Genomic DNA, 27,085 nt, shown 5'->3' with positions numbered 1-27,085 from the left:
GCAGAGGTGTAATTCCTCTCTCAGATGTAATGACTTTTAAATTGATTCTTTAACCAAGACATTTTTATAGACAAAGCAAAGGAAAGGTCAAGCTAATTAACTGCATTTTCAAAAGTCACTAAAAAGAAAATACATTCCATAAAGATACCAAGCCTTCACAGTGCATTTCTAAGTTAGGGGAAAGCTATTTCCTAATCCCAGAAAGTGATAATATTCTAAAGCATTAAGAAACAGAGTGTTTTAGCTGTTTTATCTGAATGCATGTGATTATAGTGGCTCTCAATTCTACCTAGGTTGAAAACTCAGCTCCTTTGGGAAAACTTCCCCAATTCATACTGTCTTGGTCACTACAATGAATGAGGTCCCTTCAGTGCTTACAATAGCTAGATGATAGCATTGAAGATAGAGAAGAAAGGTTTCTAAAGCATGGAGAAGCCCAATCCTAAGGTTACTTGAGCTTTGAGCTTCTTAACTTCCTGAGGTCAAAAACAGCTTCAGACACTTACCAGCTGTATAACCCTGGACAAGTCACTCAACCTGTCTGCCTCAGTTTCCTCAACTGTAAATTGAAGATCATAATAGTACTTACCTCCTAGGGTTGGTGAGAGGATCAAATGAGATAATATTTGTAAAACATTTAGCACAGTGCCCGCCACATAGTAGGTATATAATAAATGCTTCCTTCCTTGATATTCAATTTATACTGAGCTATTTTGCTTTGGTTAATATACTGCTTTCTCGTTTTGATTTTAGTCTCCCTAACTAAACTATTGACTCCTCTAGACAGGGAATTGAATCTTGGGATTTTAGAATTGGAAGAACCCTAAGAGATTAAATAGAACAACCCCTTCATTTTCCAGGAGTCGGGGCTTAGAGAACTTCACCTGAAGTAAGCCAGATGGGCCAGTGGTCGCTAAGATCAATTCAGATTTTCTAACTCCAAATCCATCACTGTTCTAATGTTAGATATTTCTATTTCTTTCCCTTGCCTGTTCCCAAACGCTTTCTAATGTAGTGCCTGGTGCATTAATGTTCAATAAATGAGTGTAAAGTAATAACAAACTCATGGAAATCTTTTTAGGGACAACTTCATCTTGACCAACTACGGTGAATATATATGGCGAACTACATAAGCAGTGGCTATCTAGTTCATGAATTGTTCAAGTCACTTGTCTTTGGTGTCTTGACTCTTTTCTTGAGCACAGTATTGGTATCTTCATTTCTGTAGGTTGTATAGTACACGAGATTAACACGGCATAAATGTTATTTATTCTTCATTTCAAAAGTAAAATAGGACTATAAGGAAAAAACAAATCTGCCTCAATTGACTAAAAAAATGACATGGGCTGGGAGGAGAAAGGAAGAGAATGAAAAGCTATCCATGATTCCTTAGGAAGATTTCCAACTGATCTATATTTGGGAGACATTTAAAAAAATTTGTATGCTTTCTTTGAAAAGAGATGTTTCTAAAAATTAAAAAATGTAACAAAGATAAAACTTATTTTTTAAAAAAAGAAGATACCTGGGGGCGGCTAGGTGGCAGAGTGAATAGAGCACTGACCTTGGAGTCAGGAGGACCTGAGTTCAAATCCAGCCTCAGACACTTAACCCAAAAAAACTAGCTGTGTGACCTTGGGCAAGTCACTTAACCCCAATTGCCCTCCAAAATGGAGGAGGAGGAGGAGGAGGAGGAGGAGGAGGAGGAGATGCCTGCTTCTAAAACTAATGTAGAAGAATCTTTATCGAAGCCAGGTGGCACAGTAGACAGAACATGAAACTTGGAGACCGGAAGAGCTGAATTAAAATCCTAATTCAGAACTTACCAGGTGTTGTCTGTACTTTGTTCTAGAAGAGAACCATTTACATCACAATGAGTAATGTCTTGACTTGTGTGTGAATTGGATCGATGTGAGGCAGAGCTTGGAACAATCGTCAGCCTCACTCTCTCCTCCAGAGTCATCTGAGCCCAGTGGCAAGACAAAAGTCCAGACTGGCAATGGCCTGGGATGCAGTGAGTGATGCTTAATCACTCTCTGTCTTAGTTTCTTCCTCTGTAAAATGGGGATAATAGTAGTACCTACCTCCTAGGGTTGTTGTAAGGATTGAAAGAGCTAATATATTTAAAGTATTTTGCAATCCATAAAGTGCTAAATAAATGTTGGGTTTGATGATGATCATAATGATGGTTGCTCATGTACTTGGAAGTATTTGAAAATTAAGTGCAGAGTTTTCTAGAACATCTATCCATCCATCCATCTATCTATCTATCTATAACTTTTCTAGATATATAACTATCAATCTCAAACCATCTGATTTTTAGGGCAGTTTAAGACTTTTAAAGGTTGTTTGTTTTTTTTTAATTCAGAGGGCAGAGGGAGAAGGAAGTAAAACCTACTATGTGCCACGTACTGTGCTAACAGGTTTACAAATATTATGTCATCTGTACAACAACCCTGGGAGGGAGGTGCTCTTATCATCTGCTATTATTATTGCCATTTTACAATCGAGGGAACTGAGGCAGACAGTAGTTAAGTGACTTACCCAGGGTCACACAGCTATTAAATGTCGGAGGTAGAATTTGAACTCAGTTCTTCCTGACTCCGGTACAAGTGCTCTACCTATTGAATAAGATCAATTATTTAATTTGCTTCATGTACTTTTGAGGCCTCAAAATAACAGCATATAAACGCTTATCTAATACTTGGCATTTATGATAAAACTCTCAAGCAAGAAGAACATCCACATTTCTATGTTGTACTTTTTCTTTTTCTTTTCCATCTTATTTTTCTCATCGTGGCCCATTTCCTTTCTGGAAACAAATTCCTTACCACCAGCCAACGATGACATCAAAGCATCGATGAACAAACCCCGAAGCCAGTCAGCCAGCTGGATTCTCAAGCAGGGAAATGTTTGGGAAGTGACTTCTCTGATGCAAGGGCAAATTCATCAAAGAGGTGGTGCAAACTCTCCACTCACTGTGTTTTTCCTTCATGTTACACAGAGCGGACTCCCTATCTTGTTCTTTGGATAGAAAGTCATTTCTGGCAGATCAAAAACGAGGGGAGGAAAGAATGTGCTTTTATGTGTGTCGTCCTTCACTAACAACAACAGAAGCTGATGCCCTACTCACCAAGACTGATACTCTGGATCCTTATCCTAATAAAAATGTGCTTCCCTTCACATCCTAGAGGATAGATTTTTTAAAAGTTCTGCAAACCACATTTCTATAACTCAAATCAGTTTCCCATCAGCTTACAAATTCACAAATAACATCATCATTTTTGACTGATACTCGAAGTGGCTCCTACCACACATCTATAAATGTATTCTCTCCCTACCCCAATGAATGACCATTTCTTAAGGACTTACTATGTGTGAAGCACTATGCTAAATCCTGGAGATACAAAGAAAAAAGTGAAAAAAAAGTCTCTGCTCTCAAGGAGCTCACATTCTGAGAGGGAGAAATGAAATATAAAGGTTTCAGCTGCAAGTCAAATGGAAAAGCAAAGTAGACGGACCCATTATTTTGTATGTCATTCCCAGCAATAAAACCATACTGGGAGGGAGGTTTTTTGTCTTCCAAGTCAGTCTACTAATTAATCGTCTAAAAAAAATCACTCAAATATATTGCTTTAGATCTATTTTTATGGGAACTAATCGCTTGTCTTTTTATAATGCAAATAATCACCACCATGAATGTTTTAAAAATTTTTGGTTTTCTAAAATGAAGTGTAGTAAGATGAGTTTGTACTGAGTCATCCATACTTTTTCACCCAGTTCCCCTGGTGGCCAAGGGCACGCAAGTGTGAGAAAGCCAGCCAACATCAGGGGTGTAGTGTGAGGCCCTGGAACCAATTTTTTTTTCATATAGCTAACAGGCCCCTTTAGAGATCAAATGGGGTCTCATTAGCACCATGCTCTGAGATAATCATTCGAACTGTTATATAACCCTAGGATAACCACTCCCCAATGTTTTCCTGAAAGCCACAAGACTGGAAATTTAACAGGCAGTGAGATGGAATTAAGATTCTTATCAATGAGTAAAGATTATAACAGTGATGCTATTATATCAATTTATACATATTAAAATCTAGGTTCAACTACTTCTCTAAAACTAGAATTTCCTATAGATTCTGGATCCTGACCAAAAAGGACCCCAAATCCTCCTTTCTTATCGGGTTAGAACCAAGATATGTAATCATTTATAACAACAAGGAATTTTTTATTCCAATTAACTGGCAAAGTGGCTGAGTTCATCCTATTAAAGACCTTAAAAAATAAGTGTCAGAGTTTTTCACTGTATCTTGAACTCTTTGGAGTGAATTAAATTAAATGACTTGCCCAAGGTCACAAAATCATTGGCAGAGCTCTCAACTGGCTACCAGTGGAACACTCCAGGGGCAGGCAGCTATTTGCATATATTGGACAGGTTATAATATGGCATTTGACATATATGAATGAAATGAAATAAAAACAGTCATCAAAAGAGGAAATTAAATAGGTCAGATGGGTAGATACTACCCAAAGCAGACCTTGCCTATCAGAAATCTTAAGAGGCTAGTTACAGAAAGTAGGAGGGATAGAACTGAGGAGAGGTCACTTGACACATGAGTTGGCTGGCCCTCAAGATTGTGGAAGACTTCTGCCAACCAAAACAAGTGTTTAAAAGAGAATTGTTAGTCAGATGTTTTAAATAAAAAAATATTAACAGCAAGTCCCTGTTAATTTTTTAAAAGCTCTATCACACCTTGTTCATATCCCAATAAAACCCTGATATTTCAAACCTTCTTTCTTAATCAAAACCCCAAGAATTTTCCCTACTTAGTTAATTACCTTTTCCAGAAAGTCTGATCTCCCAACTATCAACACTTCTCACCCCATTACTGTAAGAGAATAATCTTCACAGTCAGCAGGAGTGCTGACAAGTCATTTTTTTGTCCTCTGATTTCTCCTAATCCTACCCACCCTTCACCTGCCAAAATCATCCTGGGTTCTTCTGCTGTACTTTTCCAGTGTTGGCTTCAAGGAAGGTAATGTTCTGCTCTTGGGTATGAGAAACACAAGTCTCTGCAAGAGTGTGTATGCTTGGGGGGGGATGAGGAAGAATGGGAAGGGGGATGAAGAAGGAACTGCTTTCTCCAGTAGGATTTTCAGATTAGGGGGAAACTCTCAATCTTTAATCTCAGACACCAAATTTTCCTCTTCCCACCCCTGACTGGTCATATATCACAGATTTCCAGTTGGAAGTAAAGCTAGAGGTAACTGATTCTATCCCCTTGTTTTCCAGATGGGGAAACTTGAGGCCCAGAGCATTGTGAAAGAAGCTGGAGTCAAGAGCCGATTGTCTTCTTATTTTGCTACATGGATGAACCTATGCAAATCACTTGTTTTCTATGGGCCTCAGTTTCCCCTTGTGAAAAATAAGAGGAATACTAGGGAAATAACTTGAAATTCAAATAAACATTTATTATGTGCCTACTATATACAAAGTGTTGTACTTTCTAAAATCTTCTTCCCACTCTAAAACCATCAAACCAGACCTTACCAGGAGAAGTAACTTGTCCAGGATCACCCAAGCAGAGGATAGCTCAGGCACAGAGGTTACTCTCAAACCCAGTGCCTCTGCCTCCCAATCCATAATTTCATTGCCAGCAAACCACCTCCCACCGGAGGCCATGAACCCAGTGCTCCTGAAATGCAATTTTGAGTCTTTTCAGAAACCCCTCCAAAAATTAAAGGAAAGAGGATGGGTACCTCTGTAACCTTCTTCACGATTTTCTTTTCATCCCTAGCAAAAAAAAAAAAAATGGTGCATTGAATAAACCTTTGGACTTGGAATCAGCAAATCAGAGGGTCCTAGATCTAGAGCTGGACAGATGAGGAAAGTGAGGCACGAAGAGGTCACAGCTCTAAGGGTGAAAGGGACCTCAGAGACTAGTCTAATCCCCTTCTTTTACAGATGAGAAAACTGAGTGACCGAAAGGTTAGAGCTTTAAAGCCCGAAAAGACCTCGAAGTCCATCCAATATCACCCCTTCATTTTACACAGGAGGAAACTGAGACCCAGGGGCAGGTAAGTGACTTACCCAAGGTCGCACGGCTAGTATAGGACAGAGCCTGATTACTGTGGTTTTAGTTCGAATCCCCGCTCTGGTCCTGCCCGGGGGTGACCTTGGATGCTGCGTTCCCTCCCGGTCCTCCCGGTCCCTGGGCCTCAGTTTCCCTGCCTGTCGGATGGGAGGGAGGGTGAGAATGCAGCTGAGGGTCCCTCCTTCTCCCGTCTCACCTCGGGCCGCGTTGGCGCTCGTGGCTGTGGAGTTCCCGCAGCCCATGGCTCCGGCTCCGGCTCCGCTAGCTCCGGGACCCGGACCAGGATCTGGACCAGGACGCGTCTGGCGGGGCGGTGTCTGGCCGCGGCGGAGGGGGAGGAGGGGCCGGGATAGACTGGAGGGAGGGAAAGGATGGAGAGAGACGTCGCCGCTGCCGCTGTCGCTGCCGCAGCCGCCTCCCACCCTGGACCCAGGACTTCCCTCCCGCTCCGGCTCTGGCTCAGCTCAGACAGATGGTCAGGGAAGCAGGGAAGCCCGGGCCGCGCCCCGTCGCCCGGGGAACGGCGCCAGCCAATCCGAGGCTCCGCGGCCCCTTATTGGTTCTGGCAGAGAAGGGCCCAGAGTTTGAAGATGGAGGGGGCGGCCCCCGCTTGGGGAGGAGGGGGGATGGAGACCCAGGGGTGCCTTGGGAGACTAAAGCGAGGGAGCAACGCGGCCCGCCTCGTGGATATACGTGGTTTCTGCGTGTGTCTAGAGCGGGTGGGGACGTGTGTATATGTGAGTGGGAGAAGGAGAGTGTGTTGGTCATGTGTATTGTGGGTGCATTATGTCTCCGTATATACTGAATATGTGTAAAATATGCAAATTTATAGATGTGTTGACTGTACATGTGTGTCTGTGTGCCTAGAGTGTGTGTGAGGAAATGGGCGTGGTAGCATGTGTGGTTTCTGTGTCTAATGCATGTACATTGTGTCTATGTGGGTACATGTGTAAGTCTGTGTATGTGGTAGTAGGGGTGAATTATGTGTACAGGACTTCTATGTTAGGTAGAGTTTGGGAGCAGGAGTTCAAACCCAGCCTCAGACACTTACTAGCTATGTGACTCTGGGCAAATCATTTAACCTCTGTCTGCCTCTGCTCTCTCAACTGTAAAACGGGGATGATAATAGCACTTACCTCCCAGGGTGGTTGGAAGAATCAAATGAGAAAATATTTGTATAGCACTTTGCAAATTTTAAAGTGTTATTGCCATAGCATAGTTGTCTTGTAGAGTGGTAGGTACATGGTGCCCATGGATAGCATGTATGTGCTAGTGATAGCATTGTGGTTTGTGAGCTTGTGTGCTTATGTCTCTGTTTGTATCTTTGTCATGTCTGTATGCTAGTGGATATATGGCATACATGTGTTCACATGTGTAGATTCTGTGAGAGTGCATTTTGTGGGTTTGACCTTAGTATACAGACTGTGAATATCTTGTCTTTGTGATATTCATGTAGAAGGGTCAGAGGATCATAGATTTCAATCTGGAAAAGAGCTGAGAACTCATCTAGTCCAATTTGTTCATAAAGTAATCAAGGCTTATAAAGGGTAAATGATTCACCAGAGCTGATGCCGTTATTCAAACTCAGAACTTCTGACTTTGAGTCCAACACTTTTAGTTTGTGTATTTGTATCATGTATATATATTATCTGGGTGTATGTAACATGTATGTTGTGGGTGATGTACACATATCCTCTGCATATAGATTTAGGAGCAGGTAAATAATTAGTGTGTATTGTATGTATAATCTGTGTGTGTATAAATTGTGTTACAGTATTTGTGAATTAGATGGTCTGTGCATATGTAGGTATATGGTGAATGTATATGGGGTGTGTATCCTTTGCATCTGTATGTTGTATAGTGTGTGAGAACAGATGTGAACAAGCGCCTAGAAGAACCAATTCCTTTTCCACTCCCCAATACCTTGGGATACATGTCACCTCCTCACTGAGAGCTGCACACTGGGGCTTGCTATTAGTTAAAGACACTGTGACATATCTAAACCAATAATCCAAGGAGAACTTCCTGTTTCCCACTTTTAAAAAGCATGTCTGTCCTTGACAATGGCTAACATTCCCTCTCCCTCTTCCTGTTTCCCTTCAATTCTGGGGGCTCAGATCAAAATCCAGGGATCTCCCAATCCAAATCCAGGACTGAAAGCAAAAGAGGTGCATCCCATTAGACCTCCACCAAGCATAAGAAACTTCTTTCCCACATTGGCTCCTGTCTGACTTGGACCCTCACCTCTGATAATGTATAATATGAAAAATAACTTTGGCCTTCAGAAAAGTAGAGAGCTGCTATAACCAGTGGCACCTTTTATTTTCTTCTTAAGGTTTCAAGCTTTATTTATTTCCTTTTTTGATTCAGCAAAAACTTATTAATCCCTTACAGTGGACAAAGAGAGCACTGATGAGTTTCCAAGTTTAGATAAGATAGATCCCCTGACTTCAAATAGCTTACAGTCTGGTAGAAATCGCACAAGGACAGATCACTATAATACAAGATGCTAATCAACAAACATTCCCCTTGTGCTAAGTACAAGAGATACAAAGTCAGAAACCAATCTAGCCCTCAAGATGTTTACAGTCTACATCATCAATCCACTAGAGAAGTGGAGAACTCGAGGTTCTGCCACACAGCAAATTTTACTTAGAGATAAAAATAGTTTTTATTGGACATTACAGAGTGTTGCAAAGAGGCATGATGGTATAATGGTTAGAGAGATGGAAATTGGAAGACCACCTGCAGACAGAGAACTGAAGGCCTGAGTACAGGTGGAAACATTATTTTTTGTCCTTTCTTTGTTTCTCTTTCTTTTTTTTTTAACTCAGAGCATGGATGATAAAAAAAATTATGTTTTGCATGACTGCATATGTATAATGAGCATCAGATTTTTTACCCTCTCAATGGATGGGAGAGGAGGGAAGGGAAGGAGAGAATGTGGAACTAGATTTTTTTTTTTCTTAAAAAGTGTAGGCATCTAGGTATGCAGTGTATAGAACACTGGGCATGGAGTCTGGAAGACCTGAGTTAAAATCTGGCCTCAGACATTTACTAGCTTTGTGACCCTGGGCAAGGCACTTAACCCTGTTTGCCTCAGTTTCCTCATCTGCAAGATGAGCTGGAGAAGGAAATGGCAAACTACTCCAGTATCTCTGACAAGAGAACCCTAAATGGGGCCAAAAACTGAAAATGTCTAACCAACAACAACTTATTGTATACCAGGCACTATGCTAAACACTGAAGATACAAGAAAGGCAAAAGTAATCCTTGTCCTCAAGGAACATATATTCAAATGAGGGAGACAACGTGACCAAGAAAGTGTAAGGAATCTCAAGGGAAAGGTCTCGGTACTGACAGTGGGGGATGGGGGATTAGGGACAGAAAGGAAAGGATTCCTAGGGAAGGTCATGTTTGAGCTCCAGGAAAACCAGGAGGTGGAGGCAGAACATTGTCATCTTGGGGAAAAGTCATTGCGGAAGCATGGGGGGGATGTAGCTCTCGAGGCTGAAGACCTGCAATGAAGCCAATGTAGCTGGACTGTCCAGGGTGTGAAGCAGAATAAAGAAGGCTAGCATTAAAATACCCTGCCCGGCTCTTCTCTTCCTTCTTCAAAGCAGACAGGATGTGACTGTTTTCCAAATAAAAACAAATCAAAAAGAAGACTCTGGAATACAAAGAAAAAAGCTAGTAATGGAGCAGAAGGTAGCATGAGGTGAATATAACAATCACACTCAGTGTTTCCCTGTGTTATTGTACAAGGGTTTCCCTGGCCCTGATGGACGTTTCTATAGAAGACAGCAGTAGCTTGATTCATGGCCTCATAGCTCAGTTGAAGGTAATAAAATCTTCCAACATTTGAATGAAAGTTAATTTCCATTCCTATAGCTTATAGAATTTTTGTTCTTATCATTCAAATTTTTTTTTTTTTGCTTTTTGGAGAGCAATTGGGGTTAAGTGACTTGCCCAAGTTCACACGGCTAGCTTTTTTATGTTAAGTGTCTGAGGCCGGATTTGAACTCAGGTCCTCCTGACTCCAGGGCCAGTGCTCTATTCACTGCGCCACCTGGCCACCCCTTACCATTCAATTTTAAAAGCTTAATATTTCTTCTATTGTTCTTGTTGTTCAGTCATTTTCAGTCGTGTTCTACTCTCCATGACCCCATCTGGGGTTTTCTTGAAAGAGATACTGGAGTGGTTTGCTATTTCCTTCTCCAGCTCATTTTACAGATGAGGAAACTGAGGCAAGCAGGGTGAAGTGACTTGCCCAGGGTCACACAGCTAGTGAGTGTCTGAGGCCAGATTTGTACTCAGGTCCTCCTGACTCCAGGCTCAGCTCTCTGAACAAGAGAGTAAGCAAGTGGGCTTAGCTGTCTAATGTTTTTTTCTGCTTGCTTCTGTTGTTGCTGGTGATGTTATACACTAACGTCCTGATAAGGCTTCCATACCCATTTCACTCACATCCTTTCTCTTCTGTTTTGAGTGCTCTGACATTAATCCAATCCTTTTGGATAAGTATAGCTAATATTTAAATACTCACTTCCTCTCATTTCATCCTTCCTACTTGTTTCATGGACAGCTAGGAGGTGCCATAGAGTACAGAGTACTGGTCCTGGAGTCAGGACTCATCTTCCTGAATTCAAATCTGACTTCAGACATGCTGTCTGAGCAATGAAAACTTGAAAACTTCTCAGAATGTGTCTTGTAAATTGGTGTCAATCTTGACTATCAACTTCACCCTTCCCCCTCCTTTCATTTCTGCTGTCAATCAAGCAGCAAGCCCTTTTAGGAGTCTTTTGACCACACCTAGCTTCAGTCCTTTGCTTTCCTGCCTCTGTGGGCCCCTCCTCCTGGCTAGTGGGAGTCAGGGACAGCCTGAGCTCACACCTCCCCGCCAATGGGAGTGAGGGACAATGGGGGAAATATGACCCTGCTGTATTAGGGTTTAAAAACTGTTTGTCCCACATTGTATGTCTCCTCTCCTTGGTCAGTCATGGGGAGGACCGCCCTCTTCTCCTCAGGGAAGAGAATAAAATTTCCTGTTTTTATCCTGAGAAATCTCTGTGTTTTTTATTAAATTTTAAATGGGATTTTTCATCTCACACAACACTTACTAGTTGTGTGACCCTGGACAAGTCATTTGACCCTGTTTGCCTCAGTTTTCTCATCCGTAAAATAAGCTGGAGAAGGAAATGGCAAATCACTCCAGTATCTCGGCCAAGAAAACCCCAAATGGAGTCACAAAGGGTCAGACTTGACTTTTAAAAAGAACTGAACAACAAAATTGATCTCATAGTAAGAGTATTATTAGTACATCCACTTTACAGATAAGGAAGCAGGCTCAAAAGTGAAGTGATTTTTCCCAAGGTCACCCCAGTTGATCAGAAGTAGAGCCAGGATTTAAACCCTGGTTCCCTGACTCTTGAGTCACTGCTCTGCCTCCCACACTTGCCCCATCATTCTCTGCTCAAAAATCTTCAGTGATTTCCCAAGGAGGTTTGGAATCCTGTGCTTTGGGGCTGAGTTGTGGTGATTACTAGGTATGCTGAATGAGGGCAAATACTCCTAAATTATTACAGCTTGTGAGCAGTATACGAGAATCCTGTCTCTGCCAATGAGGGCTAGCATCCCAGGGTCTCTAACTTTCCCCTGTGAAGTGGTATCCAAAGGGTCTCTCCCCTGCCCCAACACCAAATGAATTAATCATAAAACACTGATGTGAGGTCACATTACATGATCCTTGCCCCAGATACATTTTGTAAAGCTTTTTTCTGGATGCCAAGGTGCTCGCTCCAGCTTTGCATTTCACAATAGGGCAGATGAAAAATGAGACGTTATTAGCTTTACATGTAATTACTGGAATCCTGAACTATTTAACTGAAGCCCCCTTGATACTAGCAGGCATACACACATACACACAAGCACCTGAGATGCCATATAAAATTCCAAAGTAAAAACATGCAATTACCCAACTTGCAAAATAATACAGACTATAAGCATTTCCCATTTATTAGTTTCTAGAATTACATAACACAAAGGCTTAGCATGGGGCTTGGTTCTGATGGATTTTCAAGAGATTGCCATTCTGCAAATTCAAATGTAAATGGAGAATTTTGATAAACAATAAAGGGGTTGGTTCTCGGGAATGGAAGGAAATCCAGAAGAATAAAAAAAAAATTGTAGGATCACACATCTAGAAGGAACCTCAGAGGTCGAGTCCAACCTCCTCATTTTACAGATGAGGAAACGCAGGCCCAGAGAGGCTAATCAACTTCCTTGAGTTCAGACAGGTAATACACATCAGAGGTTAGATTCAAACTATGGTCTTCTGATTTCAGGATCACTATGCCCTCCAACCATAGCACACTACCTCCCCTTCCAACATTCTCAAATTCATGATTTTTCTGAAAAATTTCTGCCTTTTTCTAGAATTAAATATGACAAATATATAAAGGATCCATAATTTACTCAACCTGCCAATTTCCTAGGGCAATAACTCCCTCTCCTAATGCAGCTCAAGATTCATCCATGACTTTGTAGATAAGACCTAGGGAACTGCCCAGGGCTTAGAGTTAAAGTGACTGACCCTGGGTCACTGGGCTATAAAGTATCATAAATTAGGATTTGAACCCTGTTCCTGACTCTAAGCCCAACACTCTATACAACAAGCCAATTAATTACCTGTATGATTCAATATCACCCAGAATTAATTTTTTTCCATAAAACATTTCGGATGAACTCAAATGGGTATTATCTCTCCCTTCAATGTCGTCTTTGCAAATTCACTAGAAAAATACATTGCTTTATTTATTTAACAACACCTCCAGGAAACTTTTGTAGTCACCACTCCTGAGTCCAAGCCAACAGGTTCCTCCTCTACATCAAATGGGCTGGTGAACGCCCACCTACTCACCCATCCCCAGCATGGCTAACACTGTGGTTGGCAAACAATGTCTCTAATTTCAGTGGCTGTTGACCTAACTAATGGTCCTGTTGCCATGGCTAACTAACCACTACAAATCAAGGGTCAGGATTAAATTGCTTGAAAAATGAGTAGAGAAAAAAAGGAAAGGTAAGGAGTGGGTGATTAATCATTAGCCAAAGAAAATAAACTTGGCCTTCTTTGCTGGAAATCTGGACACAGAAGATTCTAAAGGGGGTGATTTTTAAATTAAGCCCTTTTCTTTCTTCTTTTTAGAATAATGTATTTAATTGATGACTTTTATCTACATCATAGTCATTTCTGGAAAAAATTTCCACTCTCTACCCTTTCCTGAAACAAAGAAAAACAAGTAAGCAAAACCACCTAATATGGTATGTGTGTGTGAATATATACACAGACACATATACATATTGCATTTGAAAATTTATAAAACACTTTACATACAATATCTCTTTTGATCAATCCTCCTATCTCTGTTAATGAGGTGTTTCTCTCATCTAAATTTTGAAGATGAGGAAACTGGGGTTGACAAAGGTTGAGGGTCTGACCTAGAGTCACACAGCTGGTAAGTGTCTGAGGCAGGATTCAAACTCAGGCCTTCCTGACCATAAGTCCTACACTCTACCCATGGCAATGGGGAACGTTCACCTCTGGGGAATCCTCCATCTTAAACTTCACACAAAAAATAGCCTTTATTTCTTGATCCTGAACTATATTTTCCCCAACCTTTCCATTACATTGACATTGGTACTGATGTAGCAAACATTAAGCTATTAATTGTCTTATGTAGGAGAGATCACATCAAATCTTCTATCAGATTTCTGTAATTCTTCATCTTCTACCACAGATATTAGCACATCTGCTGTAATTATCTTAAAGGTGCTCTTTTTGCTCACTTTCATTGTTATCACCATGAGGCAAAATGATCAAGTGTCCAATGATATCATGTATCTTATTGCCCAAGGAAGGAAGAAGTACGGGAAAGAGAGGAGAAAAGAAGAAAGGAAGGAAGGAAGGAAGGAAGGAAGGAAGGAAGGAAGGAAGGAAGGAAGGAAGGAAGGAAGGAAGGAAGGAAGGAAGGAATCACTTATTAAGTACCTACTATGTATCAGGTACTGTGCTAAGTACTTTACAAATATTATCTCATTTGATTCTCACAACAATTCCAGGAGTTAGATGTTGTTATTATCCTCATTTTACAGTTAAGGAAATCAAAGCAAACAGAAGGTAAGTGACTTGCCTAGGGTCATGCAGCATTTAAGTGTCTGAAGCAAGATTTTAACTTAGGTCTTTTTGACTCCAGACCCAGCACTCTATCCACTGAGCCACCCAGCTGAATTCATCTATAACTGATATTACCACTACTAGGTCTGTACCCTCAAAGAGAGCAAAGAAAGAAGAAAAGGACCTATGCATACAAAAATATTCATAGCCTGTCTCTCTCTTTGTTATAGCAAAGAAGAAGCTATGGTGGTATCTATCAGTTGAGAAATGGCTAAACAAAGTGTGGTATATGATTGCAATGGGATATTATTGCACCATAAGAAATGACAAGGAGGATAGTTTTTGTTTTTTGTTGGTGGTTTTTGTTGTAGTTTTTTTGGAGGGTAATTGGCGTTAAGTGACTTGCCCAAGGTCACACGGCTAGTTTTTGTGTTAAGTGTCTGAGGCCGGATTTGAACTCAGGTCCTCTTGACTCTAGGGCCAATGCTCCATTCACTATGCCACCTAGCAGCCCCAAGGGGGATAGTTTTAGAGAAACCTGGGAAGAATTACATGAACTGAGGCAGAGGGAAGTGAGCAGAACCAGGAGAACAATGTATATTATGACAACAGTGTTGTAAAGAAAAACATTGGCCAGACTCTGGCCAGGAATGTAGAAGACCAATGATAAAGCTTGGTCTTAGATGAAGCTTAGAAGCATCTTCTAATAGAGAGGAGATGGGCTCGAGGTGCTGAATGAGACATCATGGCCAATGTGAAAACAACTGGGCTTATTTATTATAAGGGTTATGTTTTTTTTTTTTCCTCAGTGCAGGATGAGGACAGGGAAGTGGGGATCCAGAGAAAGTATTATCGAAAATTAAAAAGAAAGACAAGGAAAAGAGAGTTTTTTGAAATGCACAGAGGAGAACCTAAGGCAGAACAATTCTGAAAGTTACAGATTGAAACACACACATATACACATACATACACACCTATATGTGTGTGTTTTAAGTAAGCTATACATAATAGAGATTCACAGTTTCCTATACTGCCCTCTATTTCTGCTCTACTATAATTATATAAGTATTTGTTTTCATTTCTTTTTATTCAGTTCAGGTTTTTTTTTTTTAATGGAAGAAAAAGAAGTAATCAGAAATAAGAAAACCATGTATACAATGACTACCCTCCAAGTAGAAAGACCAATTAGACAGAAGTGAGAACTGTGTAATTAGAGTGCCAAAGCCTGGTCCCAGTGGAGAGCTGAGAAAACACAATTCCCTGCCTTCGTTGCAGAGGTGAGAGACTTTAGATGTAGAATATTGCACATGTTGCTAGACACAGTCAATAGGTCAGTTGGTTTTTTTACTGAACTGGGTTTGTTTTTGGGGGTTTTTTGTCTTTCTTTTTCAATTTTTGTTACAAGGGATTGGCTCACTAGTGGAGGAAGGCCAGGGATCTATTTGAAAATGAATGCAATGTAAAAAGAAAAGGCATCAATAAAAAAAATTTTTAAAGAAAAAATTCAGTTAATATTTCAAGAACAGCATTCTATATACCTTATCTCTTGGGCATCTCACAAAAAAACACATAAGGTATATACTTCATGGATTACGCCCATTTTAAAAATAAGAAAACTGAGGCTTAGAGGGGGTGAAGTAACTTGTAGAGAGTTCCATTGCTAGCAAGTGTCAGAGACAAGACTGGATCCTAACATTCTCCTAATTTTCCTTTCTCACCCCTTTAGAATATAATTAAATACCAGATTGGGGGAAGGATATACAGATGCCACATAAAAACTTCATGAAAGTGGCAGAATTTGAAATGGACCCGGGAAGAAGGAAGAATAGTTTATGATCAGAAATGGAAAGCCTTGAATGTCAAGCTAAGTCATCTGAAAATGATCCCTTAGGAAAAGGAGAGCTAGGGAAGGCCTGTGAGCGGTAGAACACTGTGATCTGAGGACTAAGCTACCTTTCTAAAATCTTCAGCAGGAAAGCAGAAGTACTTTTAAAACACAATCCCTATTTTCTAACTGTTTCCAGGAGGGGGCATGCAGAAAGAATGATGGATGTACAGTTCAAATCCCAGCTCAGACATTTATTAACTATGTGACCCCTCCAGGCCTTCATTTCCTCCTATAGATAAGGGCATTGGGCTTATGGGCCTCACCAGCCCCTTCTAGCTCTAAATAATAAGACCATAAAGGTTTTTTGACTTTAGATATCCAAGGGGGCCCTGACTGGCTGGTCCTAGCAATGCCAAGGCTGGGTCTAACAGGCTGCTTTTCCCTTGGTTCTATTTTCTATTGTTGTAGTAACAATGAGGGAAAGTGGAGCAGATGATGTCTAAGGTCTTTTCACAAAGTCATAGATTTAGAGCTGAAAAGGACCACAGAGGTCATCTAGTCTGACTTCCTCATTTGTTTTTGTTTTTTTTAGTAAAGAAGTAACTGAGGCACATGGGGGTAAAAACGTGCCTGAGGTCACATAGCTAATAATTGATAAATCTGGGATTTGGTCCCATCTTCTGACTCCTAATTGGCATGGTTTTCCTGCTACTAGGGGTTCAGTGTGCTTTGATGAAGCCTCAAGATGTGGTCAGAACTTCAGTTTAGGAAAATCAATGTGATTCCAAATGGAAGATGGACTAGAATAGGGAGAGATGCTTACATATGCCTTGTTACATTGCTGACACTTTGAAAGCACCAGTCCCCAAGCAAGAAGATGGAGCTTTGTTCATGGGACAATACAAGTGGAAGTTGGGGGGGAGATTAGAGATCATTTAGACCAACCTCTTAGATTTATGGGTAAAGAAACTGAGGAGCAGAAGGGGGGAGGTCCCTAAAGTCACCTGGCCAGTAGAGCTGATTCCCACAGACTCTGGTCCTGTGACCCCAGTTCAACACTCTCTAAGCGCCATGCTGCTTGACAGAAGCAACAGCGTCATATTATGGAACACAGTAGGGACCAAGTTTTCCAAGTCAGCAAATGTTATGAATGGGGCAAATTGGGGGAAAAAAAGCAATTTAAATCTTTGGGCTTCATTTCTTTGTTTCATTTTTAATTTAGGAAGCTATGACTTGATTATCTGTGATATACAATAACAACATTACATAGTAACTGCTGTGTGTCAGGTACTGTACTAAGCACTACAAATATTGTATCATTTGATCCTCATGACAGCCCTGGGAGGTGGGTGCTGTTATTATCTCCATTTTACATTTGAGGAAACTAAGTCAGAAGTTAAGTGACTTGCCCAGGATCACATAGTTAATAAGTGTCTGAAGCTGACTTTGAACCCAGGTCTTCCTGACTCCATATGCATAATGCACATAGCAACATATAATATAACTACACATATATGTATAATATAAATATTTAGCATATGTATGTTATATAACAACATGCATTATAGTCTATATATAGCAATACATATATAGTTATAAAAATGTTGAATGATGTAAATATGTGTGTATGTATATGTTATACATATATCAACATATAATATTCCTTATCCCCATAGGGAAAAACAAATAAAAATTATTTTTAGGTCCAAAATTAAAGAAAACTGAATACTACAGAATCAATGCTTTCAGGCACGGTTAGGTGGCACAGTGAGTAGAGTGCCAGTCCCGGAGTCAGGAGGACCTGAGTTTGGATCCAGACTCAAACACTTAATACACACACACACACACACACACACACACACATCTAGCCGTGTGACCTTGGGCAAGTTACTTAACCCCAAATGCCCTCCAAAAAGCAAAAAAAAAAAAGAACCAATGCTTTCAAATTGTGGTGCTGGAGAAGATTTTTTAGAATCCCTTGGATACCAGGGAGATCAAATCAGTCAATACTTAAAGAAATTAATTCAGACTCTTCACTGGAAGATCAAATGCTGAAGCTGAAGCTTAAATACATTGGCCACAGAATGGAAAGACAGGACTCATTGGAAAGGACCTTGAGTTGGGAAAAATTGAAGGCAAAAGGAGAAGGGGAAAGCAGAGGATGGATAGATATGAACACAGATGGATAGACGGTGTCATGGAAGCAATAAACATGAGCTTGGACAGATTTGGGAAGACAGTGAGGGATAGAAGGACCTGGCATGCCATGCTCCATGGGGTTATAAAGAGTCAGACATTACTGAACACAGCAACAACAGCAGAAAAGCATGTTTTTGTGGATTATTGTTACATATTATTATATTAATAGAAAATAGTATAGGTTTGTGGTTGGATAAAGTTCCAGACACGGAGTCAGGAATACCTAAAACCAAAGCCCACCTCCAACACTAATTAGCTGTGGGACCCTGGATAAATCACTTAGCCTTTCTGAGACTTAGGTAATTACTGCACTTATCAGTTCATAGATTTAACATTGTAAGGTACTCTAGAGGTCCAACCCTCTCATTTTGCAGATGATGAAACTGAGGCATGAAGAGATTAGGTGACTTGCCCACACTCCCTATTATTTACTGAGATACAACTAAAAATGTGGGCACAGAATTCCCAAGAAAAAAATTTGTAGATCTTGAGAAGCAGTGTGGGAAAAATTGGTCAGTTTGGAGTCAAAATTCCTATTCAAATTCCAGCTCTGCCATTTATTACCTAAGTCACATCCCTCTCCACTCCTCAGTTTCCTCCTTTATACAATGAGTAGTATTGAACACTAAGGATTCTAGGGTTGAACATGAACACTAAGTTCTTTCCTGGTGCTGAATCTCTGAGCTTCCTTATTTGCCACTATTTACCAAGGATAATCTTGCCCCATTTATAGACAATAGAATTTAGATAGAATAATAGATAATAGAATAACAGAACATGTTCTCTTTGTTCCTTGTAAACTGTAACTTTTTGCTTTGCTTTTTTTTATCACTTTGGGGACAGTCAAATATATTGGATTTCTTATTCTTAGTAAGGAGTATATAGGAAACCATTGTCTCTGATCTGAAAACATAAGCTAAAGATATGCCTTGGTAACCATGTGTCTGGAACATCATCTTCCAATTCTTAGGTGCTTAAGAAATGTTTGTGGAATTTAAATGAGTGGCCTCTTGCAGTGGAAACAATCACTTAGATTTTATCCCCATTAGGTAAGCTTCCAACTCTACACTATTCTCAAGTACAAATCATTTTCACATCTATACCTTTTGCAACCCAGTGGAGCAAGAAATGCTTGGGGACAAATGATGCCAGTAGCAAAGAAGGCAGGGATTGAGATATCCCTGCCCAGGACTTATAATGCAATCACTCTGTGCCACTGATTCTATTCTGGGTCCCCCTGGGAGCCATTTTGGCAAAGCCTACAGTCCTTGGAATTGAAATCCCATACTCCTCTATATTTAAACCCAGAGTAGCTTTATCTCCTCCCTTCAACCAAATTGATACACATTTCTTACTGTTCATAGAATTGCAGGCAGTTACAACTGAAAGGGAATATAGAGATGATGGGATCATAGATTTGGAAGAGAAATCAGAGGTCTTTTGACAAATGAGGAAACTGAGGCCCAGAGAGATGTGACTTGCCCACATTAAAGTAGGTAATAAGTAGAAGAGCTGAGATTTGAATCCAGATTCTCTAAATCTAAATCTAGAAGTAATTCTGCTCTATTGGCCCAGCACTGTAGTGGCCACCACACTGGCATCCCCAGAATGTCTGCTAGCACAGGTTCTTAGATATGCTTTACTAGGAAAGGTAGCTTTTTAAGGAGTCAACAATCTTTTTTCATTACATTCACTAGTTCAGGGGAAAAATCAGCACCCTGAACTTCAGAGAAAATACAAGCAGAGAAATAAAGACCAACAGACAGGGTTATGAAGGCTTGAATCAAAGCAACAATGCTATATACTTTACATACATCCCTGGATAGAGAAAGTTTTTGTATCTAAGCAATCAGGGAGCTCTGAACATATGGACACTCAGAATCTCCACCAGGAAATCTTAAGATCCTTCTCATAAGCGAGGCCCCAAAGCAAACTACCCACTCAGAGTATATATAAACTTCTCACAGCCAGAGGGCATCACAACCCTCTTGACTCAGTGCCTAATCACAGATTAGCAAAAGGTGTGGAAGCCTTCCTACAAGCAAACTTCCCTTTAAGTCCCCCCTTAGGCAAGTCCCTCTCCAGTGGGCTCCAGTTGAGGCCTATCAATGTCCAGGAAAGATTTTATTATCCCATTAACATTACAAACGCTCATTCTCATCCTCCTCTCATTCACCAATAACTTTCTGCTGCTATCACTCATAAGAATATATTTGTTCATCCTTATACCAACAGTAGGAAAATGAAAAAATACCTAGAGATATTTGTGATCTAAAGTGTGACATGGAAGCCTGAGAAAACGAAGACAATTAAAGAATCCATTAGGAAAGATGGTACCCAGCACTACAGAGCTGGTATCTTACTATATTCTGTCTTGGTCACATCACATCTGAAAGGAAACATTCATTTCTGCCCATCATATTTAAAAAAAAAACATTGATAAGTTGGAGGCAGTCATGTTATGACGGGTCTCAACTCCCTACCTTATAATGAGTAGTTGAATAGACTAGGGGATGTTTCATTTAGAGAACAGAAGCTGAGAGAAGACACAATACTTGTCTTCAGGCATTTGACAGGCTGTCATGGGAAAAGTCAGGGCAGCTAGGTGGCATAGCAGATAGAGTGCTGGTCCTAGAGTCTGGAACCTGGTCTCAGACATTTCCTAGCTGTGTGACCCTAGGCAAGTCACTTAACCTTGTCTGCCTCTGGTTTCTTCATCTATCAAATGAACTAGAGAAGGAAATGGCAAACTACTCCAGGATCTTTGCCAAGAAAACCCCAAAAGGGGGCACAAAGGGCCAAATGTGACTGAAATGACCAAGCAACAAGAACATGGGAAAGGCCATCATGAATATCATATCTGTTCTACTTTGTCCCATAGGAAAGAAACTTGGTGCAAACACATAGAAATTTTGAAGAGTAAATTTTAGGTTTGATGTTAAGAATAGATTACTTAAGGGGCGGCCAGGTAGCACAGCGAGAATAAGCACCAGCCCCAGTGTCGGGATGACCTAAGGGATCGAATCCAGGCTCAGACACTCAGTACCCACCCAGAAACACCTGTCCTGTAACCTTGAGCAAGTTACTTAACCCCAATTGCTTTAAAAAAAAAAAAAGAATAGATTTCTTAACAATTCAAGCTATGTCAAAATGGAATCTCCTACTTTTAAGAGGCAAAGGATTCCCCTACATGGGAGTTCTTCAAGTCATTGTACTAGATAGAAGAAACCATAGTGGCTATGAATTCCAACCACATTATTTTACAGAGGGGTACTGAGGCTGAAAAAAAAAATAAGTGACTCACCTAGGGTCATACAGCTAGTATGCATCAGAGTATCAGGATTTGGACTCAGGTCTTCCTAATCCTAAAGTCAGCATGTAATAAGGTGGACACTGTGCTACCTGCTGCCTCCCTAGATTCCTGATTCTCAGGTCACTAGTACAGGTGATTCTCAATCAAGTTAAGAAATGGGAGTAATTAGTCTCTGAGTCCCCCGCCCCAGCTCTGAGGTAGCATAATTCTTTGAGCTCAAAGTTGTCCTTTCAACTAGTAAAAATTCATACCCTTTTAAATAAGTTCAAATTGAGACTCTCAGTACTCCATGCACTCTTTTTCTATTAAAAGCCTTTGAGGAAGCAGTTGGATGTAGCCTATAATGAAACAGACCAGATCAGTTGGTTACCTAGTACTCATTAAAGATAACTTCCCACTGCCACCATGAGAATGTGTTTGTTCTTCCTTAAATCAGCATTTAAAAACTTTGAATTCTCTTTTTTCTTCTCTCTGATCCTTCAGGCACATGGGACTGAGTCATAATGAGGGTGGGGCCAACAGGGTTCTGTCCCAAAGTTTAGAGAATGATGATAGTACTTGTATTCCTACAGGTAGAAACAACTGAACTCAATGCCTAGTGAGGGGAAAAAAGCTAAAATAGAAGACTGACAGGTGATGTATTTCTTCTCCATTGCAACTACAATTTTGGTGAACTCTCCAGTGACCTGGCCCTGACCTGCTCCCTCCCCTGATGTTAGCCTCCCCAGCAGTTTCCCTAGCTGAGTTCAGTTTAATTCTCTTAGAAAGATGATTCTGACATTCCTGTTGCTTTTCCTGGGCTGTTTGATACTTGCCTCATAGGATTTCTAGATAGAAGGGACTTCAGAAGTAACCTAGTCCCTATTTTACAAATTAGGAAACTGAGGACCAGAGAGATAAAGTGATTTTTCCAAAGTCATGCAGCCAGGATCTTAGATTTAGAACCAGAAGTCATTTAGTCCAAAGTACCATTTTATAGATAGGGAAACTGAGGCCTAGAGAAAGGAGGGGACTTCCCTAAGGGCACACAGTGTCAGAGATGGTCATTCAATCATAGGTACAATTTAAACTCAGGTCCTCTATCATAAAATGCAGGACCCTGTTACTCAGTTGTCATATCTGCTAATTGAAGTTTTGATCGACTATTGGCTATACAACAAATTCACCATTGGTCACACAGAATAAAAAGATACTTAATTATAGATGAAAGAAGTCTCAGAATACAAACTTTCTTTATGTCAATACTTACCGTGTTTCCCCGATAATAAGACCTATCCTGAAAATAAGCCCTCCCCTTACTGTGTAAGATTCCTCTAAAATAAGCCCTCCCCCGAAAATAAGCCCTATTGAGATTGCTACTGTAGTGAAGGTGATCCACTGCGCTACACGCTACATTACGGTACCCTCTGTATGCACCGTTCCCCCCCCCCCATGAAACGCACACCACACTCCGAGCTGCATCCAATCAGAGCTGCAGCAGTGAGCGCGTCATCCTGTTCTTTATTGAATTCATTATTGAATTAAGGTACATTTTTTTGTTCACATTTACCTGTTTATTAAAATTGCTGTCAATGTTCATTAAAATAAGCCCTCCCCTGAAAATAAGCCCTCTGGTGTTTTTCTGTCCAAAAATTATAATAAGACAGTGTCTTATTATCGGGGAAACACGGTATATTAAATGATTGCCCAAGTTTAATGACTTGACCAAACCCACACAAGTAGTCAATTACAGCCAGGATTCAAACCCAAGTCCTCTGATTCCAAATCAAGTCCCCTTTCTACATGGCATGAAGCAGATCAGATAGCATCTAGGAAATAATAAAGCACTTTCAATGATTCCAACCTGCTCTTTTGACCCCAAAATGCATCTTTGTGATGTGGCTGTGTGGTAGAGGTACTCACCCATATTGATGAAATGCCATAGGCCTTCATAGATGAGAGCCAGGGGAGCTGGCACTTCTCCCTTATTAATAATAATTGGGATTTATATAATGCTTTATGGTTTGCAAAGTATTTTATATATGTTATCCAATTTTATCCTCACAACAACCCTGGGAGGTAGGGACTATTATTATCTCTATTTTACAGTTGAGGAAACTGAGGCAGACCGAGGTTAAGTGACTTGACCAGGGTCACACAGCTGATAACTCAGCTCTTCATGACTCCAGCTCCAATGCTTTATCCACTTCACCACCTAGTTACCTTCCCCTCAGGAACCAAGGACAAGGTGAACTACAGATGAGCTGGTCCACAATCTCTGCATAACTATGGAAGTGTCTAGAATGCCATATGGCTGTGATTCACTGAACACCACAAACTCCAAAGAATCCAAATTGCAGGTTGTTCAAAGGGAAATGGAGAGAGAAATCATAGATAAATTATAAAAGTCTTACAGGCAAGAAATAGCACAAAAGATATGTCGGGAGGAAAGGAGGAAGACTCATCATTTAACAAAATCAAAGGACAACAGAGGAACACCTGAAAACTGAACTGGTACTCATAGAATCCTTTTTTTTTAAATAAAAAATAAAAATACCTAGAGGGGGCCCTTCAGAGTTCTGCATAGGACCTAGGGAGACATGGACAGAGGAGAAGGCACAGATGAATTACAAAAAGTCACCTTAGCGATCACCTATTCCAACTACCCTCATTTTACAGAGAAGGAAACTGAGACTCGGAGAGATTAAGTGACCTGTGCATAGCCATACAGGTAGTAAATATATTTCCTTACAGACTGGCGAAGTTCCTCCAAGTCATTAAGCATTTTCATTCATTCACATGAGAGCCAGAACTAAGCTCAACCTAAGAAAAGCTGCCCCAAAGTGAGAGGGTTGCCTTGACAGATAGTGAGCTGCCCCAGGGGTGTTCTGGTAAATGTTAAAAATCATGTCTCTGGAGAGGAAAAAAAAATGGATTTACTTGTAAGTTTCTGCATTACTAAAACTTTTAAAATTCTAGACAATCAACAAAACCCTAAATCCAGCCCTGATTGTAGAGTTTGTTGATTTCTGTGGTATAAAATTTAACAATCAGTTCTCCCAAGCCAGTTCATGCTGACTCCAGCATGCCCCTGATTCCTCCTCACTGAAGATCTCCAATCAAAGGCTAGACAACATTTGTTGGGTTTTTATTCATTTAAGCTCCAAATGGAATAGACGACATCAGAGGATTTTCCAAACCTCTGAGTTTCAGTAGGAAAAAGCAATATTGGCAAAGCAAAGCAAAGATTTCACTTGGTAAAAACAAAATGAGTTTCCTTTTAAGACATTAAGACAGCCAAATGATTTCAAAACATTTTGCAAATGTTTCCCAAATGCTTTATCTGTCAAGTCATTATAAACACTTTGAAGAAATTTTCTTAGATGGAAAGTATTTGGCCCCTCCATTTGTTTATACCAGTTGAGGACTATTTGAATTGTGTCTTCTTGAAGAGGTCTGTTTTATTCCTTTTTAGCAACACAAATGGAATTTCGGGGGGGAAAAATGGGTTCCCTGGGCATTGTAAGTCAGTGGAGAGATCATTAAAGGTGGCTATAATCCAGAAAAAAAAATCTGTTCTTTTTTTCTCTACTAGTCTTTTTTTTCCTGCCGAACAGACTGCTTACTCCTAACTGGTAGCACTTCTTCCTGCTCTGAGCCTTTTCTGAAATTTCCCCATATTTGGATCTTCTATGTCAAAAAACTTCTCTCCAGAATAAATTAACAAACATTATGTTCCAGCCACTGTAACAAGTTTTGGCCATACAAAAAAAAAAAAAAGTCAAAACAGTCCTTGCCTTCAAAGAGCTTCTATTCTAATGGAAGAGATAACGGTAGAGTTTGGTATAGCAAAAAGCATGCTGGTTCTGGAGTTAGAAGGCTTGGATTAAAATCCTGTCACAGATTCTAGCTATGTGACCTTGGGCAAGTTCTTTCACCTGTTTGGAACAGTCTCTTCATCTGTAAAGTGAAGGAGTTACACTCAATAACTTTTAAGGTCCTTTCTGGTGATCTCTGATGTTGTGATCCTACATATAAATCAGAACATTCAAAATAAATACAGAGTGAAGGGAAGGTAACCTTAGAAGTGAAACTTCCAACTTCCTCAAGGACTGGTGCCTCTTAACCATAACCTCAGGGATAGAAAGCCTAGCAAGGATCCTTTCCTTTCCTGTAAACCACCTGAGCTGCTCTGAGTCTGGAGCTGTCCCCAACTCCCCCCACATATACACACCTCCTTTAGATCCAGAAGCCTAAGAACACTGTAGATTCCATTGGCATGAATGGGACCTGAAGACCATCATTGGAGAAACTCCCAGACTTCCCTAAATGAATTCCTTTCCTGTTCCTCTCTATCCCTCTTTGAAAGTAATGATCGGGGAGCTAGGTGGCAGTGAGTAAAAGCGAGGACCTGAGTTCGGTTCTGACCTCAGACACTTAACACCCACACAAAAAAACTAGCCGTGTAACCTTGGGCAAGTTACTTAACCCCAATTGCCCTCCAAAAGGCAAAAAAAAAAAAAAAAGTAATGATCCCCACCCCAATTGTGAAGAGGTAGAGGGGCTTCCCTGGATGAAGTGGCCAGCCAGGGGTCCAGTTGAAAGGATTTATGAAATTATAGGATCATACTCTAGAGTAGCAAGGAAGCTTAGACACAAAGTCCAACTCTCTTGTTTTTCACATGGGAAACTGAGGCCCCCTGCCAAGGCTAGGTGATTTCCTAACAAATACAGAATAAAGGAGGCAACAAAAGATTAATGAGATCACTTAAATTACATGAAATTGAAAAACTTTTGCATATACAAAATTAACACCGTAGGATAAGGATGGAATGAAGCAAGTGGAGAGAAATTTTTGCATCTAATTTCTCTGATAAGGAACTAAGTCATATCTCAGATATATAGGAACTAATACAAATGTAGATAACCTCAACAGATGAGTGGTCAAATTACATGAACAAAGAGTTCTTAAACAAATTACAACATATGAACAACCATATACAAGATACTCCAAATCATTAATAAAAAAGAAATACATCAAAACAATTTGCAGTATTTACTTTATGCTCACAAATGGACAAAGATGAAAAAGCTAAGTGCCCTTCCTATGTGGTCCCTGCATCCCATGCTCCCTTGGGCATCAAATGTTAAGCAATGTGACCTTTCTTTCAGTTTGAGACCTTCCTTAAAATACACTAAATAAAGGGTCTATGGCTTGATTCATGGACTGACTCATCTGATCTTTCTGGGGAGTCTCTTCAGTCCCAGCTACAGACCCTGGCGATACAGAAGGGAGAGACCCTGTGGATTTAGCCACATGACCAGTCATCTGGAACCACAATGTCCCTTCCAAGATGCATTCCTTGACTTCCTGTGAACATTGTTTTTACCCTCTGTGACTATTCCCTTATGAAACAGGGATAAAAATAGTTAACTACCTCTCAGGGATAGCATGTGGATGAACTGTGTGCAATTACAAAGTCAAGAGGAAATACAAAAGTTCATGG

The 27,085-nt window shown here is 40.4% G+C and overlaps 1 protein-coding gene across 4 annotated transcripts in view; it reads right to left on the bottom strand.

The window, feature by feature from the left end:
- CUNH12orf75 (chromosome unknown C12orf75 homolog) overlaps positions 1–27,085 on the bottom strand; it is a 113,374-nt gene that overhangs the window by 31,792 nt on the left and 54,497 nt on the right. Inside the window, exon 1 of one of the 4 annotated variants that reach the window (XM_069099400.1) lies at positions 6,286–6,569. The exons of the other annotated variants lie outside the window; for them this stretch is intronic. Within the exon in view, the coding sequence (XP_068955501.1) occupies positions 6,286–6,331 (46 nt within the window). The 5' untranslated portion in view covers positions 6,332–6,569. Of the gene's footprint in view, positions 1–6,285; positions 6,570–27,085 lie in introns of those variants that run through there. 4 annotated transcript variants of the gene reach the window in all.

Source organism: Petaurus breviceps, unplaced genomic scaffold (genome assembly GCF_028583685.1).
Source record: "Petaurus breviceps papuanus isolate PSGF00001 unplaced genomic scaffold, PetGlider_PUasm1.0 379, whole genome shotgun sequence".
In the NCBI taxonomy this organism is placed as follows: Eukaryota; Metazoa; Chordata; class Mammalia; order Diprotodontia; family Petauridae; genus Petaurus; species Petaurus breviceps.
The sequence above is the reverse complement of the archived record's forward strand: the minus strand, read 5'-3'. Positions and strand labels throughout refer to the sequence as shown.